General features: G+C 36.9%; 1 protein-coding gene across 1 annotated transcript; it reads right to left on the minus strand.

The window, feature by feature from the left end:
- Window positions 1–1,290: 1,290 nt before the first annotated feature.
- LOC116712759 (NLR family CARD domain-containing protein 3-like) lies at window positions 1,291–15,470 on the minus strand. Its single transcript, XM_032552590.1, has 12 exons — window positions 15,228–15,470; window positions 14,949–15,065; window positions 13,606–13,728; window positions 11,773–11,889; window positions 11,286–11,361; window positions 7,912–8,134; window positions 5,953–7,747; window positions 5,621–5,794; window positions 4,736–4,909; window positions 3,535–3,708; window positions 2,781–2,827; window positions 1,291–2,658 (listed from the first exon to the last, which is right to left on the minus strand). Exons 1-12 carry the CDS (start codon window positions 15,314–15,316, stop codon window positions 2,114–2,116), a joined length of 3,654 nt encoding a protein of 1,217 aa, XP_032408481.1. The 5' UTR covers window positions 15,317–15,470; the 3' UTR covers window positions 1,291–2,113.
- Window positions 15,471–15,825: the final 355 nt, after the last annotated feature.

Consider the following 15,825-nt stretch of genomic DNA (forward strand, 5'->3'; position numbering starts at 1 on the left):
AGTTGAACCTGATTAAACTTGCCAACAAAGGAGACATAATTCTCAATTTGACTCTCTAATCATTGATTTTCCTTTACTGTCAACTCCAACTGTTCTAACCAGTCTCACCACTCAGAGTATACACCCATAAGTATTTCTGTAATTAACTTTGGGTGAGGTCATCAGCCAACAATAAGCATTATCTGACTTACCCAATGTCTTTCACCACAGGGAGAAGCAGCTTAAGCAGTATATTTCCAATCTGTATTTCAAACAACAGACTACCTTTTACCTAAAACATCTACAAATTACTCTTTACAAAACATATTAAATATAAAGTCCACACCTTTTAATTAATGACCATTTATGTTTATTACATGTGTCTAGGGTTACCTAGGAGATGTTATTTTTTCAAAAACTTTGGATACTTGCATATAGGACACTAAGAAATTTGCAGAAGTTAAATATAAACTATTTAGAAGGTACAGAGTCATGTACAAAAACCTTTCAGCATGGAAACCCGTGCAGATATATCAAGTCACCAACTTTGCAATAATCCATTCTCCTGAATGAGCATACTGAGCATGCATGATGTGACTATGAATAAGACAACTCCTTTTCATCAGGAAGGATGCTGTGGGAGTATCTGATTAGTGTTGCCAGGCTCAGGAGAATGGGAGTTTAAGATGACAGAGCAGCAAAAGATCCAGGAGTTCTTAACCAAGAGTAATTTTTCTAAGTTGAAGAAATAGTAGAAAGTTAACAGTAACATCAGTTAGTTTAGTTCTTTCATTTAGGAGAGAAGCATAGCTGAACAGACTTGAATTGAATTCAAATACTTTATTATTCCTGGGGCACAATTTGCTTGCAGTAGTTTCCAAAATCCACATGAAACAATATTACTCACAAGAACAAAGCAAAAGAACAAAACACACACATATAAAACATTATATCAGTACTCCAAGAATTACACTAATCTAGAATTATTTAGAACTCAACTGGACTGAGAAGATCAACTTGTTAGGTGGTAGAAATTAGGTTACATTCTGTCATTCTGTAATACTGATCTGTAATGATTGAGTACACTCAGTGGTATACTGAGTGGATAAGAGCAGTAAAAACTGGAGGAAGGTCTGTTAAATTACAGATTAATTAAAATCTATTAGTAAACAAGAAATCATATAAACAAGAGAAAAAGCTAATAATACATTTAAACAACAGAGTAGGACTATATAATTAAATGTATTATTATTATTAAAGCTAATAATTCATTTAAATCACAGAGTAGGACTATATAATTAAATGTATTATTAAAGCTAATAATACATTTAAACAACAGAGTAGGACTATATAATACATTTTTTTTATTCAATACATCTGTTCTCTAACATGGGTACATCAAAAACGGGTGTTTTCTCCCCTTTTCCCCTCTTCATTTCTCCAATTAACGGTACTAATCTGTCTTTCTTTGTTTTTGCAGGTCAGTACATATCAATGAAATTCTTTAGGCAATTTACAGGGATACAAAATGATACATATTTTTAGAATCAAAACCAGACTTGAATAGGATTCAACATAGTCATTCAAGAACACATTCACATTCTGATAAAGGCAAGCTACTGGTTTATAGCCTCAGTTACAGACTCACTGTGCCCCAAAGATGTTGCGTCATCAGCCTTTCTGAGCAATGGCAGCAGTCAAGGTGGGTGAAGTGTCTTTCCCAAGGACACAATAAGAGAGGCAGATACAGTGGAAATCAAACTAGCAACCCCCCATGGTTCCAATATTGTTTCACCATTGTTCCAATATTGCTATCTAGAATATTAAGCATCTTTTCACTACATTAATTGTGCTGTGACATATTGAAATACATGTTATAATCAGAAACATTTTCAAAATATGTGTATGAGAGAGAAAGTCTTAGGTGTCCGAGATTAATTTCTGTGTAATAAAATAGGATCAATAATTTTTAATAAATAAATTGTGCTACTGACTCCTCTTGGTTAAAGTTATGGTGAAAGAGTCCCAACCACTGATGCAGAAAATATTTGGTGTGTAACAGACAGAAACAGAACATCTACATCCAAGAATAATTCTAATTTCCATGTGTCTGTTTTCTCAGAGACTCTTTAACCTAACACAGACAGATCGAGGAATCAGGAAATATTCTAAATCCAGCATAAAGAGGTTCAGTGAATGTGGTGTTGAAGGTGTGGATGTGGATCAGTGTGTCAGATGAGACTCTATAAAAGGACAAAATCCCAGCAGGATAGTCCACATACACTGCTACTCTGTTGGAGACATAGAAGGTGGAGAAGGGGGAGGAGGAAGAGGAGAAGAGGATGGGTGTTTTTTTGGCATTGTGCCACACAGAATAACCCTTATCAGAGCAGAACAGACTCCAGGACTGATGATTCCGTCCAAACCAACAAGCGTCACTGTATCCTCTAATTCTAATTCCTCTGTAGCTCACAGATATATCCACTTCTCCTCTCACCTCAACCTCCCAGTAACAACGACAGGTCAAGCCAGTTTGACAAAGCAGTTGAGGGACATCAAATCTGTCTGGATGGTCAGGATAAGACTGACGGTCCTTCACACGTGTAGCCTTCTTGTTGTTGTCAGACAATCTGAGCTCTCTGTTCACTGTGTTTAAGTCAATTGTGAGTTGACAAGAATCTGATGAAGAGAATAAAGAAAACCCAGTTACTGATAATTGACACATTTGAGACCTGAAGAATTTGAAAATGGTTGGTTGTGAGATGCTTTGTTGTTAATCATGAAATGACAAACACACTTACACTTCCTCAGACCTGGTGTTAACCACTGGACTCCGGCAGGGTCCACTCTGAAAAGGCGAGGGTTGAGGGGTCAGACCATCAGTCTCGTTCAGCAGCAAGCACAAACATTTTAAGGCACGATAAAAAAACCCTACTTTTTTATTTTACACTTAACTACAAAGAATTACAGAAGTTGAAATGAAAATGTAAAAAAAATCACATAATAAAAATAATTTTAAAGTAAAAAATAGATATAAAAACAAAGATTTACATAATACCTATTGAAATTACATATGACAGCATATGTGACTAAGATTATGTGGTAACTACCTAAAAGATTGTTTTTCCTAAGAGAGTAGCTTGGTTCAAAATCCAAAATGGGGAACCACCAAGTAATCATACAGTCTTGAGCCAAAAGCAACTGCTGCCAGTCTTTGAGTGCCAGTCAGACAGACAAACCACTCACAGAGCACTTATGTTGCTCATCCCTCCTGTTGCAAATGGGGAGAGGTGGTGGAACCGCAAAAAAGAGATAGATGTTGGTTTAAAAAAGTTAATTCCCAGGTGTGACCTTAAAACAAACATATGTGTTTTTACCACAATGTTTCAGATAATCATTTATGATTTTATCAATTATGGCAGGTCACATGTGGAAACTTATGAGTCAAAAAAATATTTATTTCCAGGAAAAGAAAGAGAAAAAGATAACAGAGCTTGCTTTTTATTTTTTCTCTTCTCTTCTACTAAATACTCTCTGTATCAGTTGTCTCCATACCTTAGAGTGTTTAATCTCCATTGTGAATCCTGCAGTCCAAACGACAACTGTTTCACTCCCAACTCTCCTAGACAATTGTAGCTGAGGTCCAACTCTTTCAGATGAGAATGATTCATGGTCAGAGCAAAGGCCAGATGAGAACAGCCTTCGTCTGTGATTAAACAGCCCGACAAGCTAAAAACAAAGAAAATTCATATCTTTTTTCAAAAAAGGTTCAGGCTGAATCAAATTTCTACAAAGTTAGGTTTTCCAAATAAAAACTAAGAAACAATTACAACTGATTAATAAATCCAATGTGGAATGATCCTGAAATCAGAAAATCTTGAACAATTTCTTCTTGATAATTAACAGCTTGTATAAAGATAGATACATTTAGCCCCTACAATTTTATAAACTGATTGTAATATGTTTATACACATGGCTTCATGTTACAATGTTTGTTTTCAAACATACAACAAGTATCAAAGAAACAATAAGTAAAAAAAAATAACACTTACAGGTGTTTATGAAAAAAGATAAAAGTCTAAAAGTTCTTGTATAACAGAAACCAATAAAGGAAATGTAGCCTGTTTATAGGGTCATTTTATAGGGACAAATTATTTTTAGAAATAATTTTCCTGACAGGGGTTACTTTATAGCATCTGCTAGAGGGAAGAAGATGAAAACACTATGAAGGCATAATGAATGGTACTCTGTGATCCAAGTACCTTTCCTGACCAGCATGGCACAGCTCAGCAGCAAGTGTTGAATTGAACCAGTAATTTTGTTGACAGAAATGTTTTGTTTTGTGTTTCATTGGATTCAAACTGTATTAGGAGATGTTGAGATATGGGAATTAATTCAATTAGTGTCTTATAAACCAATGTCAGTGCATTTTTATGAATCAAACACTTCTAGTTTTCTTAGCAGGTGGAGAATTTGATAACCCTTTTCATAAATGAGGGCCACATGCAGGGAGAAGAAGTCAATTATCCATTTCTATACTGAGGTATTTAAAGAATTCAACCAGCTCCACTGATACTGGATAACTAATTACTTAACAAGACACTCCAAAATTTTATCATTGTCTGTGCAACACAGCTTTTTTCTTTTGGGGATATTTTCAACACGAGTCCTGTACAAGAGTTTGGGCTGCCAAGTTGCTAACCACTTTCCCATGTCTGGTGCATTTAGAAATGGAATTTAAAAATCTGTAGTTTACCTGAGAATTTCTATTTTGCAGTTTGGACTTTCCAATCCAGCTGAAAGTAGCTTCACTCCTGAATCTTGCAGGTTGTTGTTACTCAGATCCAGTTCTCTGAGACTGGATGACTGGGAGCTGAGAACTGAGGACAGAGCTTCACAACTTCTCTCTGACAGGTTGCAGCAACTCAGTCTGAAGCAGAGTATAAAAATATTTACTAATTTATTTTAAATCAATTCTCTTTAGTTATTTGTACTGCATAGCCTCGGTTCCCAATTAATATCCTCTAAAGACACTTTGCAAAGAAATAATCTGATCAATGCAGTTATATAGGCACATTTAAGTCTTGTAGTGCAGCCAAGTTCAATTGTTCAAACACATAAAAATTTTCCATCTCAGGAAACTTAGTTGATTCCATTGATTCCATTGCTGTAGAGTCAGCAGTCACTCCCTCAGATGGAGTATGAAGTGACAGTGGATAGTCGACCTCATCAAGTCAATCAAGTAAATAGCAGTAGGAACTCCTTTTGGTCACCTTAACTTGCTCTGGATGAGAGATCTCTGCAGAGTTTACAACTCAAAGCAACCACTTTTTCTGACTTACAGAATATTTACCATTTTGTCTTTTTATGATCAACTGTGTGTTATTATATTATTCTGGTTGATTTGAAATAGAGTACATGATTTTATGTGGATGTGATACATTACTAAATTGAAGGAATGCCATTTTCCTTTAACTGAATTTGGTATAGATTGTTTCCTTGCCTCTTCAATTGTACTAGTTTCTCTTGTAAACTATGTGCTGTCTTCATTATTTTATGCCATTGGATGTGATTTGACGTAGATATAAAAAACTGAATTTGGCTTGAAAGGAAAATTCATTTCCATGTCCCTGATAATTACCTAAGGGTTTTTAGGCTGTGATTTGAACTCTCAAGTCCATGTAACAGAAGGTGCACTCCGGAATCCTTCAGATTGTTGTTACTCAGGTCCAGTTTTGTGACAGTAGTGGACTGGGACCTGAGAGCTGAGGACAAAGCTTGACAGCTTTTCTCTGAGAGGTTACATCCACACAACCTAAGGAGTCAATAATAAAAAAAAACTATAAATAAACATAATCAGTTCTATCAACAGCAAATAAAATACAGAATAAATACTTGACCAAGCATATTTGATTTGCTTGATATCCAAAACATACAAATGTATAAATTATTGTATAAAAGAAAAGTATTTACAGAGCTTTGTTGGAGGCTTTAACCACTGGCAGCAGCTTCAGAAAAACTTCCTCTGAAGCTGAGTATTTCTTCAGATCAAACACATCCAGATCTTCTCCTGATGACACTAAGATGAAACCCAGAGCTGACCACTGAGCAGGAGACAGTTTATCTGTGGAGAGACTTCCTGAACTCAGAGACTGTTGAATCTTCTCCACTAGAGAACGATCATTCATTTCATTCAGACAGTGAAACAGATTGATGCTTTTTTCTGCAGACACATTCTCACTGATCTTCTCCTTGATATACTGAACTGTTTCATGATTGGTCTGAGAGCTACTTCCTGTCTGTGTCATCAGACCTTGTAGGAGTCTCTGATTGGTCTGCAGTGAGAGTCCCAGGAGGAAGCGGAGGAAAAGATCCAGGTGTCCATTTGAACTCTGTAAGGCCCGGTCTACAGCTTTATGATGGAGAGATTTTAGTTTTGGCATTTGAAAAAAAGTATACCTCTTTGAGGATCTTTGTGCTTCTTCCATCAGGTTGACACCAGAGTTGGTGAAGGTCAGATGAACATGAAGAGCAGCCAGAAACTCCTGAACACTCAGATGAACAAAGCAGAACACCTTGTCCTGGTACAGCCCTCTCTCCTCTTTAAAGATCTGTGTGAACACTCCTGAATACACTGAGGCTGCTCTGATATCGATGCCACACTCTGTCAGGTCTGATTCATAGAATATCATGTTTCCTTTCCGCAGCTGATCAAAAGCCAGTTTTCCCAGAGACTCAATCATCTTCCTGCTCTCTGGACTAAAGTGTGGATCTGTTTCAGCCCCTCCATCATACTTGACTGTCTTCACTTTGGTCTGAACCACCAAGAAATGGATATACATCTCAGTCAGGGTGCTAGGAAGCTCTCCTCCCTCTCTAGCCTTTAACACATCTTCTAGAACTGTAGCAGTGATCCAGCAGAAGACTGGGATGTGGCACATGATGTGGAGGCTTCGTGATGTCTTCATGTGGGAGATGATCCTGCTGGCCTGCTGCTCATCTCTGAATCTCTTCCTGAAGTACTCCTCCTTCTGTGGGTCAGTGAACCCTCTGACCTCTGTTACCATGCCAACGCACTCAGGTGGGATCTGATTGGCTGCTGCAGGTCGTGTGGTTATCCAGAGGAGAGCAGAGGGAAGCAGTTTGCCCCTGATGAGGTTCGTCAGCAGAACACCCACTGAGCTGGACTCTGTAGCATCAGTCAGGATCTCCTTGTTGTGGAAGTCCAGAGGAAGTCGACTCTCATCCAGGCCATCAAAGATGAACAGAACCTGAAAGTGCTCAAAGCTGCAGATTTCTTTGGTTTCGGTAAAGAAGTGATGAATCAGTTCCACCAAGCTGAACTTTTTCTCTTTCAGCACATTCAGTTCTCTGAAAGTGAATGGAAATATGAACTGGATGTTCTGGTGGGCTTTGTCTTCAGCCCAGTCCAAAGTGAATTTCTGTGTTAAGACTGTTTTCCCAATGCCAGCCACTCCCTTTGTCATCACTGTTCTGATTGGTTGATTGCTTCCAGGTGGAACGTTAAAGATGTCTTCTTGTCGGATTGTTGTTTCTGGTCTATGTGGTTTCCTGGATGCTGTTTCAATCTGTCTGACCTCATGTTCATCATTGACTCCTCCAGTCCCTCCCTCTGTGATGTAGAGCTCTGTGTAGATCTGGTTCAGAAGGGTTGGACTTTCTGCTTTAGTAATCCCCTCAAAGACAAACTGGAACTTCTTCTTCAGACCAGCTTTAATGTTCTCCTCATAGACTGTAGCAAAATGTTCTTAATTTAAAAAAACAGACAAAACAAAAACAATCAGTATCTTTAACCTAGAGACAATGATTTTATTCTTATTTAGATTTAGATTTTATTTGAAGAGATTTTGTTCTGTCTGATGTATGAATGTCTCATGTGTTCAGGAGATACAATCTTAGTAGATGTCTTACTGCATTGGAGATGGTCAGCCAGGTTATTCAGATTCATTATCCTCAAGAAATTCAGAGTCATTTTCATCAATGCCTCTCTGCTGTTCTTCCTCAGCTGTTCCTTCTCACCTTCCAACAACCCACGTATCTGACTCTCTGGGTATATTTTGGAAACTGGACTGAGAACCGTCTGGATCTTCTTCAGCTCATTTTTCACAAAAATGACAATGTTGTCCTCCAGCAGCTGGAACAGAATAGTTTGTGATTTAAAAATAGTTTTGCTAATGATAGATAGGTGACCAAGAAAGTTCACAACTGTTATCTTGGACACCACTTACATACAACCTTGAGCTGTTGCAAACATTGCATGTAAAGTCATCAGTTCTACTATTGCTAAACTACAGACAATGCCCCAGTGTATTCATGAAAATATCTGATATTTTAATCATGCCTCACTCTTGGCTATGCTTTTAATGTTTGTCAATTGTTTTAGAAAAAAGATATTGGATTTGTTTTATGCAAATGTCAAGGATTCATATTTCTCCAAAATAAGACATCCTCTCTGAAAATCAAACCACATCTTTGTTTATCTATGCTCTTAATATACACCTCTTGCTTAGAGACAATTGGTAAATAAAATGCCTGTGAGAAAGTGGTGACATGAAGCTAACAAGGCCCTGCAGAAATGTTTTGAGGGTACAGACTGGATTGCTCTTTTCCAGCAACATGGAGAGGACATCAACGCCATGTCTGAGTATGTGATCAACTATATAAACTTCTGTGTGGACAACACAATTCCCACATGGTAATGACAAACTATGTATCACCAATGATCTGAGACCATAATAAGAGAGCTTTCTGGCAGGGAGACAGGGAATTATTGAAATCCATACAGAAGCAGCTCAACGCTCAACGTCAAGATTAGACGCAGCAAGCAAAAGTACATGAAGAAACTACAGAACAAACTACAAAGGAATAATTTTAGAGAGATGTGGTCAGAGATTAAAAAGATCACAGGGTTCAAGTAAAGGAGAATTGGATAGGTGGAAGTCTGGATAGATTCTGGACAGATTCAGTTCATTAACAAGCTTATTAACCTTCTCTTCTCCGCCCGATCAGAGATCCCACCCTCCTTTGTCCCATCAAACTTGAGATGTTTTATTTTCCACTTTAGTTATGAGGTCTTCTGCTTCTACAAGTTGGTCTTCAACCAATTTAGGAGATGTTGCTGCTCTCTTTGCCTCCACCTCCCATGTGTCTGTCTCTAGAGGTCAAGTGAAGAGGCAGCTGGAGAAATTGAACCAGACAAGGCTGAAGGTACAGATAGAGTCAGCCCAAGAGTCCTGAAGGCCTGTGCAGGTGCAGAGCAGCTCTGTGGGATTCTGCAGCACCTCTTCAACCTTGCTTGGCCCAAGAGAAGGTTCTGTTATTGTGGAAGATATCCTGCCTTAACCTGGTACCAAAAAACCTCACCTGCCTTGTGATTTGAATGTGACCAGAACAAAGCAATTGTTCCTTCCTTCAAGCTTTGCAGCAAGATGCTGCATATCTTCTGTGAGTCTGTTGTTGAGAGTGTTAATTCTTCTGCTGTCAATTGTTTTATTCTTGGGAGTACTGATGAACCTCTGAAGATTATGGTGCAAAGAAGGATTTTATGTAAACTCAAGAAGATTATTGGAAGCCTTTGGCATTCTCTTTATGAGACTGTCATGAAAAGCAGCTTCTTCAGTTGGAGGCTTCTTTTTTCATATTAGACTCATAATATAATAACATTTTTGAATATATGAAAATTTTTGAATGTTCATACAGAAAAAGGAAAACAACAATCACAAGAACAAGACAAAATTTGTACAGCACCGATACAAAACAGGCAAGAGTACTTTATTCTAACTATTTAAGCTACTTACAATATCTCAAGTATCTTAAATACTTAAGCTACTTAAGTAGCTCAAGTATTTAAAATTGTAAATTATTTTTGTAAATAAGATTTATAACTCATAGCCAGCACAGATCACTTCTCTTTGCCTGGCGCAACTCCTGCATGCAGCTTTTTAGCACATCATCTGGTTCAAACCTGCTACAATTTTGATTTCTGATGGGTTATTATCACTTGCCTTGTTGGATGCAGCTATATCTTAATTATCCTGCTAACTGTGACCAAAATATCAAGAAACTATTTAATCTGTCCTTTGAATGCTAAATATGAATGTTTTTTAAAAATGTAAATTTGCATTTTAGGAAAACTGTATTCCAATGTCCTTGCTCACCAAGTAAGTGTTTGTCTCATTTAGAGAGACTCAACATATCACATTGAGAGCAAATGATCTTCCGGTGCACAAAATTGCTTTAAAAGTGCTAGTAAGTGTTGTCTGACATTTGGGCCATTTTCACTTGTCATTTATTGATTCACCTGCAATTAATGTGTATGGGTCATTAAGACGTATCTCATTCCCTAATGTCAATTTGGTAGCATAACTTATTTTGACATGCTGTGATAAAGAGTTACAGTAAGCTGACAACATGCTAGCTCATGTCAAACAGCAAGATAAATGCAGGTAATCATAGTAATCAGTGAGTGTTTAAAGGCCTGCCCTGCTCTTTCTGCAGTCAAGTTGTGCATGTATCCGCTGTGTTTACAAACCAATACTCCCTCTATACATCATACCGGTTGACATTATTGGACTTTTAATTTTGAGACAATCAAGAACTTGTTTCCATTTTTTAAAAAGGGGAATGGTGTTTCCCATTCAGACAATATCTCAGTTCTTTTAATACAATAACTTCAGAAATTAAGTTTGAATTTCTGGATCGAAGGGGCACCGCAACCAACCCATTTAAGCACTATATAGTTTCTAGCCAACATCAGTAGGAATTGTATAATCTCTTTGTGGCAGGTGGCTGGGTATGAGTCCAAGGAGACACAGAACTGAGGGAAGGGTTTGCCCTGTAGCAGAGCTATTTTTCTACATTCTGCCTGCCAAAATGCCTCTATATTTCACACTCACATAAGTAATGAAATCCAGTCCCTGTGGCTAACGTACATTTGGGACAGTTTCAAGAACTTCCCAAACATGTATACTTGCTACATATATAAGGCATAGTCAAAATCTCTTTTAATGCTTCTGAATTGGTTTTAATTTTAAGTGTTGTGTTCCAGATTAATGTTAAATTCTTCCCTCTATCTTTCCGGTTGGAAGCTTCTTAAGATTCTATCTTATACACTTCTTAACAGGAGATCTTTCCTGCCAATAGCCATCACCATCTCTTTGAAGAACTTTGAACAATGTGACTTCCAACATTTAATTTCAATAAAGTACTTCTGATTTGAACTGAATCTGAATGGCGAATACCGTAAATAGAACAAACAAAAAAGTAGATTTTGTACATTTACTGACCTTAAATATGAAGTCCAGCTGCATTTCATTGTGGGCAGCTTGACTTCTGGGATCATCAGAATAGTGATGATCCACTCTGTGAAAGAAGCAGGAGCAATTTATTAGTAAATAAATGTACTAATAAATTGATTTCCTAAAATAAATTTCTTAGATTTTAAATCTCCAAATATATTGCAATAAAAGTAATTTTAAAAGTTCATAGCATCAAATAAACACAATACAATAAGATTTAATAAATAATTTAATAATTAATAAGAAGAGGAATATGAAATATAAAGGTGAATGCCCACATAGCACTGGCTTGAACAGTGACCATGGGTTGTGAGCATCATCTCATCAATATCTTCACTAATTTTCTCCACATATAATGCTAGAAAACATCCAATACACCCAATTCAGTACGAGAATAATCTATGAAAAAGATATCAAAGTTCACAATCACATGGTGGAATTAACTTGCTTTACTCAGTATTCAGAAACAACTCACCTTTCTGCTGCTGAAGGTTGATTTTGTTTAAATTCAAACCAAAGATCCTTTGAAACATGGCTTTTAAAGGACACATTCTGGTATGTGTGCTCACTTTCAGCTGTAACATTCTTCATTCTAAGAAAAAAATTCTCTTAAATATTGCTAGCACTTTATTTCACTCAGATGAAGAGTTTTGACAAATTCTATTTGCAGAGACTGTCTGTATGCCTCTAAAGCTATTGGCAAACCCTGTTTGCAGCAACGTTAATCTGAATTATTTTTTTATAGCAAATTAAAAATAACAAAGATAGACCAGCGTGCTTTACAGTGAAATCATGCAAAACAGTAAAACAGTAAAAGGGATAAAACAAAAAGGCAATGGTAAGTCAACAAACAAAACACTTGTTAACACTGCAGACATTGCACAGCACACCCTGTGGTAGAACCAATTGACCACCCATGCTGGAGCTCAGCTTGGGCTGGTCTTTGCTAGCCCAAGCAGTGCCTGCTGATTTGTGACGTTAAATTTGGAAGGTTTTTGAAACAGCTTATTTTCCAGACACCAAAACACATTAATTTATTCCCCAAAACAGTTGGATGGTGTTTAAATGAAGGTACAAAAATAGGTAAATTGTAGATTTTGTATAATAGGTCCCCTCTGATATTTTTTTTAAAACCAAATTTCAAAATACATGGATTTTATCAACTATAATCAGTGTAGCTCTTTATATGCCCTTCCCTTTATATATTTTACATGTATAAAATAAGTTTAATAAGAAACAAAAGTTTTTACACTAATCATTTGTTATCATGGATGCTTTTTTGTGTCAGTATAAGCACCTGGAAAAGAACAGGAAATGTGTTGGGAGTTTGTTGTATAATTTCAACAATTTCTTGGAGGCAAGTGAAGGTTATGGAAGCCAGCATTTCACAGAATGACAAACTGTTCCTATGAACGTTTACTGCATTATTTCAGAAAATATATTTAACACACTCTGCACTGCATGAAAATAGCAGTAGATGAAAAAGATCTAAACTGACCTTTCAAAAACGGTGGAACTGACTCAGTTTACACAGTTACAGATTAGAATCACTTCACCTTCCTGCAGCTAGATGTCAGTTTTGATTTAAAGATTTAACAAAATATATATTAAAAATTATTTTCTTGTCTTTTAAAAATCATATAGAATATCCAAGCAAAAAAAAAAAGAAAACTGTAAATTATCATATTAATATTTTTCAATTTAATTATAACATAGGGTATTATACTTTAACATATAGAACTATATTTACAACAGATAAATGATCATTTGTTTCATCTGCAGAGGAAACACATCTTTCATTTGCACATCAACTCTGATCTTCATTGACAAGTTTTGCAGGAAAAAGATTAGCTGTCGCTGAAACATCATTTTAATGTCAAAGAGCTAAAAAATATGTTCTTTTACTCAGAGATGGCTGGGTATGTTGATCTGGATCAGTCTTCTGTTCTTGGTTTTACAAACTGTCTAAAACACACCAGCTCATTAATAAACCTTCTGTCATCCTCCGTTTTTTGTACATTGTCCGTATTTAATTCCTGGGCCCTTTAGAATAGTTACTTTCTCATCTGGCTCTGCACTCACAGAGTCAAGCCAAAGAGTTGCTAGCTTTTTGTGGCTGTGTGTGACTACATCAGACTTGTATTATTGGGAAAAGGAAAATTAAAGGGGTTTTATATAGTAGATAAAATTATTGTTAGACATCAATGGCTTATAGGTAACTTTGAAGTAGGTTTGTTAAAATAATTTATATCTCTATTAATATTTTAGTTCTACTTAAAATAGATATATTTCTAACCTTAGAGCTCACCTTTCTGAGGAGGGTCCAGAAGATTCAAAGTCAATATGAAAATCATAAGAGCTCTCGCTCACAACTGACATGAGGTCAGGCTGTGGTTCAAGTTCAGGTTCAAGTTGGAATTTCTGATGGGTCCTGAAAATAGAAATATTATTATAACCCATTTTATAAGATTCTGTTTACACAACAGCCATTGGATGAGAGTCCAATATGGACAGTGAATAGAATGAAAAAGGGGACCTAATAATTGTCTTCAACAATACCGGGGCTTTGAGATGCGTCGCGACTCGCGGTGACAGTCGCAGTATCATGTCTTATATCAGGATGTCTGATATAAAGACAGAAAATCTTTCTATCTGTCAGTGGGACCGACTCAAACTGCCTGTAGCGAAATGGGCATTTGGGAGAATGATTAAGTTAAAGTCAGAAGTTTTTTCTGCAGCCGAAGCATTTCTGTGCTTAGGGGCAAGGCAGGTTTTGTCCTGCTATTGCGAGGACAATTATGGAAATATAAATAGAAACAGTTTTTCTAACGTCAACATCAGACCTACGTTTTTATTCACAAACCAGTGTATGAAAAAATATTCTTGCCCATGATTTGATCGTTAGAGGCACAGATCCGCCCCCCTCCTCCTCACCATGGACCCGGAGTCTGAACAACATGGAGGCAGAGAAACTGAGAGTAATTAGACTGAGGGCAGCCAGACTAGTTTATTTTGCTAAATTATTATATTTAGCTAAATATTATTGCTGAGAGGCACAAGCAGGCTTTCTGACAGATTAAAATAAATAATACAGATTAAAATAAATAAATAAATACATTTTTGGAAAAACAAAAAAACCTCAAAAAGGGCACTAGGGGCAACAAGGATAAAAGGGGCAGGTGCAGCCCCCCCCCCCCGCACATGCCTGACCACAGGGAAAAAGAACTATTGAATGAAGGAAAAAAAAATATATATATATATATAAATATATATATATTCTTTTTTTTTTTCAAATTAACGGCTCAAAGTGAAACCACAGGGAAAATGAACTATTGAATGAAATCTAATTTCTATCATAATTTTATTGTTGTTTCCATCTCAGTTGAAATAAACATTCCTCTACATACTCTGCAACAGTGACCCAATCAGAGTAAGATAAGTTCAGGCCAAATATTTCACTTTAACAAGAGAAAAGTGTTTGATGAAGGCGTCTAATCAATGAGGCCCAAAATCAACAAGACCAGAGCTGTTAAACATGAGATAGAAGCATCCAGGACACCTCCAAGAACATCTGTTCTTTCCACCTGGTCAGAATAGAAACATTTCAGGCTGACTCAGTGCTCATAGTTGCAGGAGTTAGATACAGCTCACCTCTCTGGTGGTGGAGGTTGATCTGATTTAAAATCCCACCACATATCCTTTGACTCATGGCTTTTGAAGGACAGGTCCTTGGATTCATTCTTGTTTTTAAGTGTGACTTTCTCTATCCTAAGAAAAGAAATATAAATGTTAAAAAAACAGAAAACTTTTATAGTGGACAGGGCTTATCGGTTTAAGAAGCTATGATTAAAACTGCTAAAACATAATTTGTTAGTGTTGCTGTTAAGTGGATGTAAGTTCTTGTTAAACAGAGAGATGGGACAACCTCACCTCTGACCTTTGCTCTGGCTCTCATCTTCACCACACAGAGTGGTTTTAGAGGGAGGGACTCCCTCCTCTCTGTCCTCACACTGATCCATGCTGCTGAATTCACATCAGCTCACACACACTTTCTCCCTTCACCTGCAGAGGAAACACAAAACAATTATCTGCACATCATCTCTGATCATCCTTTATTTAATAAGATGGAAACAGATCAGCAGCTCCTCATTTTCCTATCAACGACCTTGAAAAGCTCTCCTAGACAGCTGAGATCTTTTTCTGGGTCAGTTTTCTCTGCTTTGATGTGCAAACTGTGCTTTGTGAGGTGGAAACTCAGCTTGGAGACTGCAGCTCCAAGGAGGAGCTTTGGGAAAATGGGCTGCACAATTATATAAGATCATGAATAAACATTCTCAGAAAATATTTCCTATTCCACCATTAAATGGGCTGCTCTTCCCTCTGTTATTCTTTCTTTGTGCTTTTGCTCCTGGTCCTCCTTTTTCCATGTGCTCTTCCTTACTTGTGTATTACCTTCATTCCTTAGATCTTTCCTTGCTTGTCTCATATTTACTTTCCTTTCTTTCATCCTTCTGGCATTACTTTCTCT

This window comes from Xiphophorus hellerii, chromosome 22 (genome assembly GCF_003331165.1).
Source record: "Xiphophorus hellerii strain 12219 chromosome 22, Xiphophorus_hellerii-4.1, whole genome shotgun sequence".
NCBI classification, from domain to species: Eukaryota; Metazoa; Chordata; class Actinopteri; order Cyprinodontiformes; family Poeciliidae; genus Xiphophorus; species Xiphophorus hellerii.

Bases quoted from the DNA above. Each gene is read 5' to 3' on its own strand.
- LOC116712759 (XM_032552590.1), bottom strand. From the start codon at position 15,316: ATGGATCAGTGTGAGGACAGAGAGGAGGGAGTCCCTCCCTCTAAAACC. The intron at 15,066-15,227 runs GTGAGGTTGTCC...TTCTTTTCTTAG, and splicing joins AGCCAGAGCAAAGGTCAGAG to GATAGAGAAAGTCACACTTA. The intron at 7,748-7,911 runs GTAAGACATCTA...TTTTAAATTAAG, and splicing joins GGCTGACCATCTCCAATGCA to AACATTTTGCTACAGTCTAT.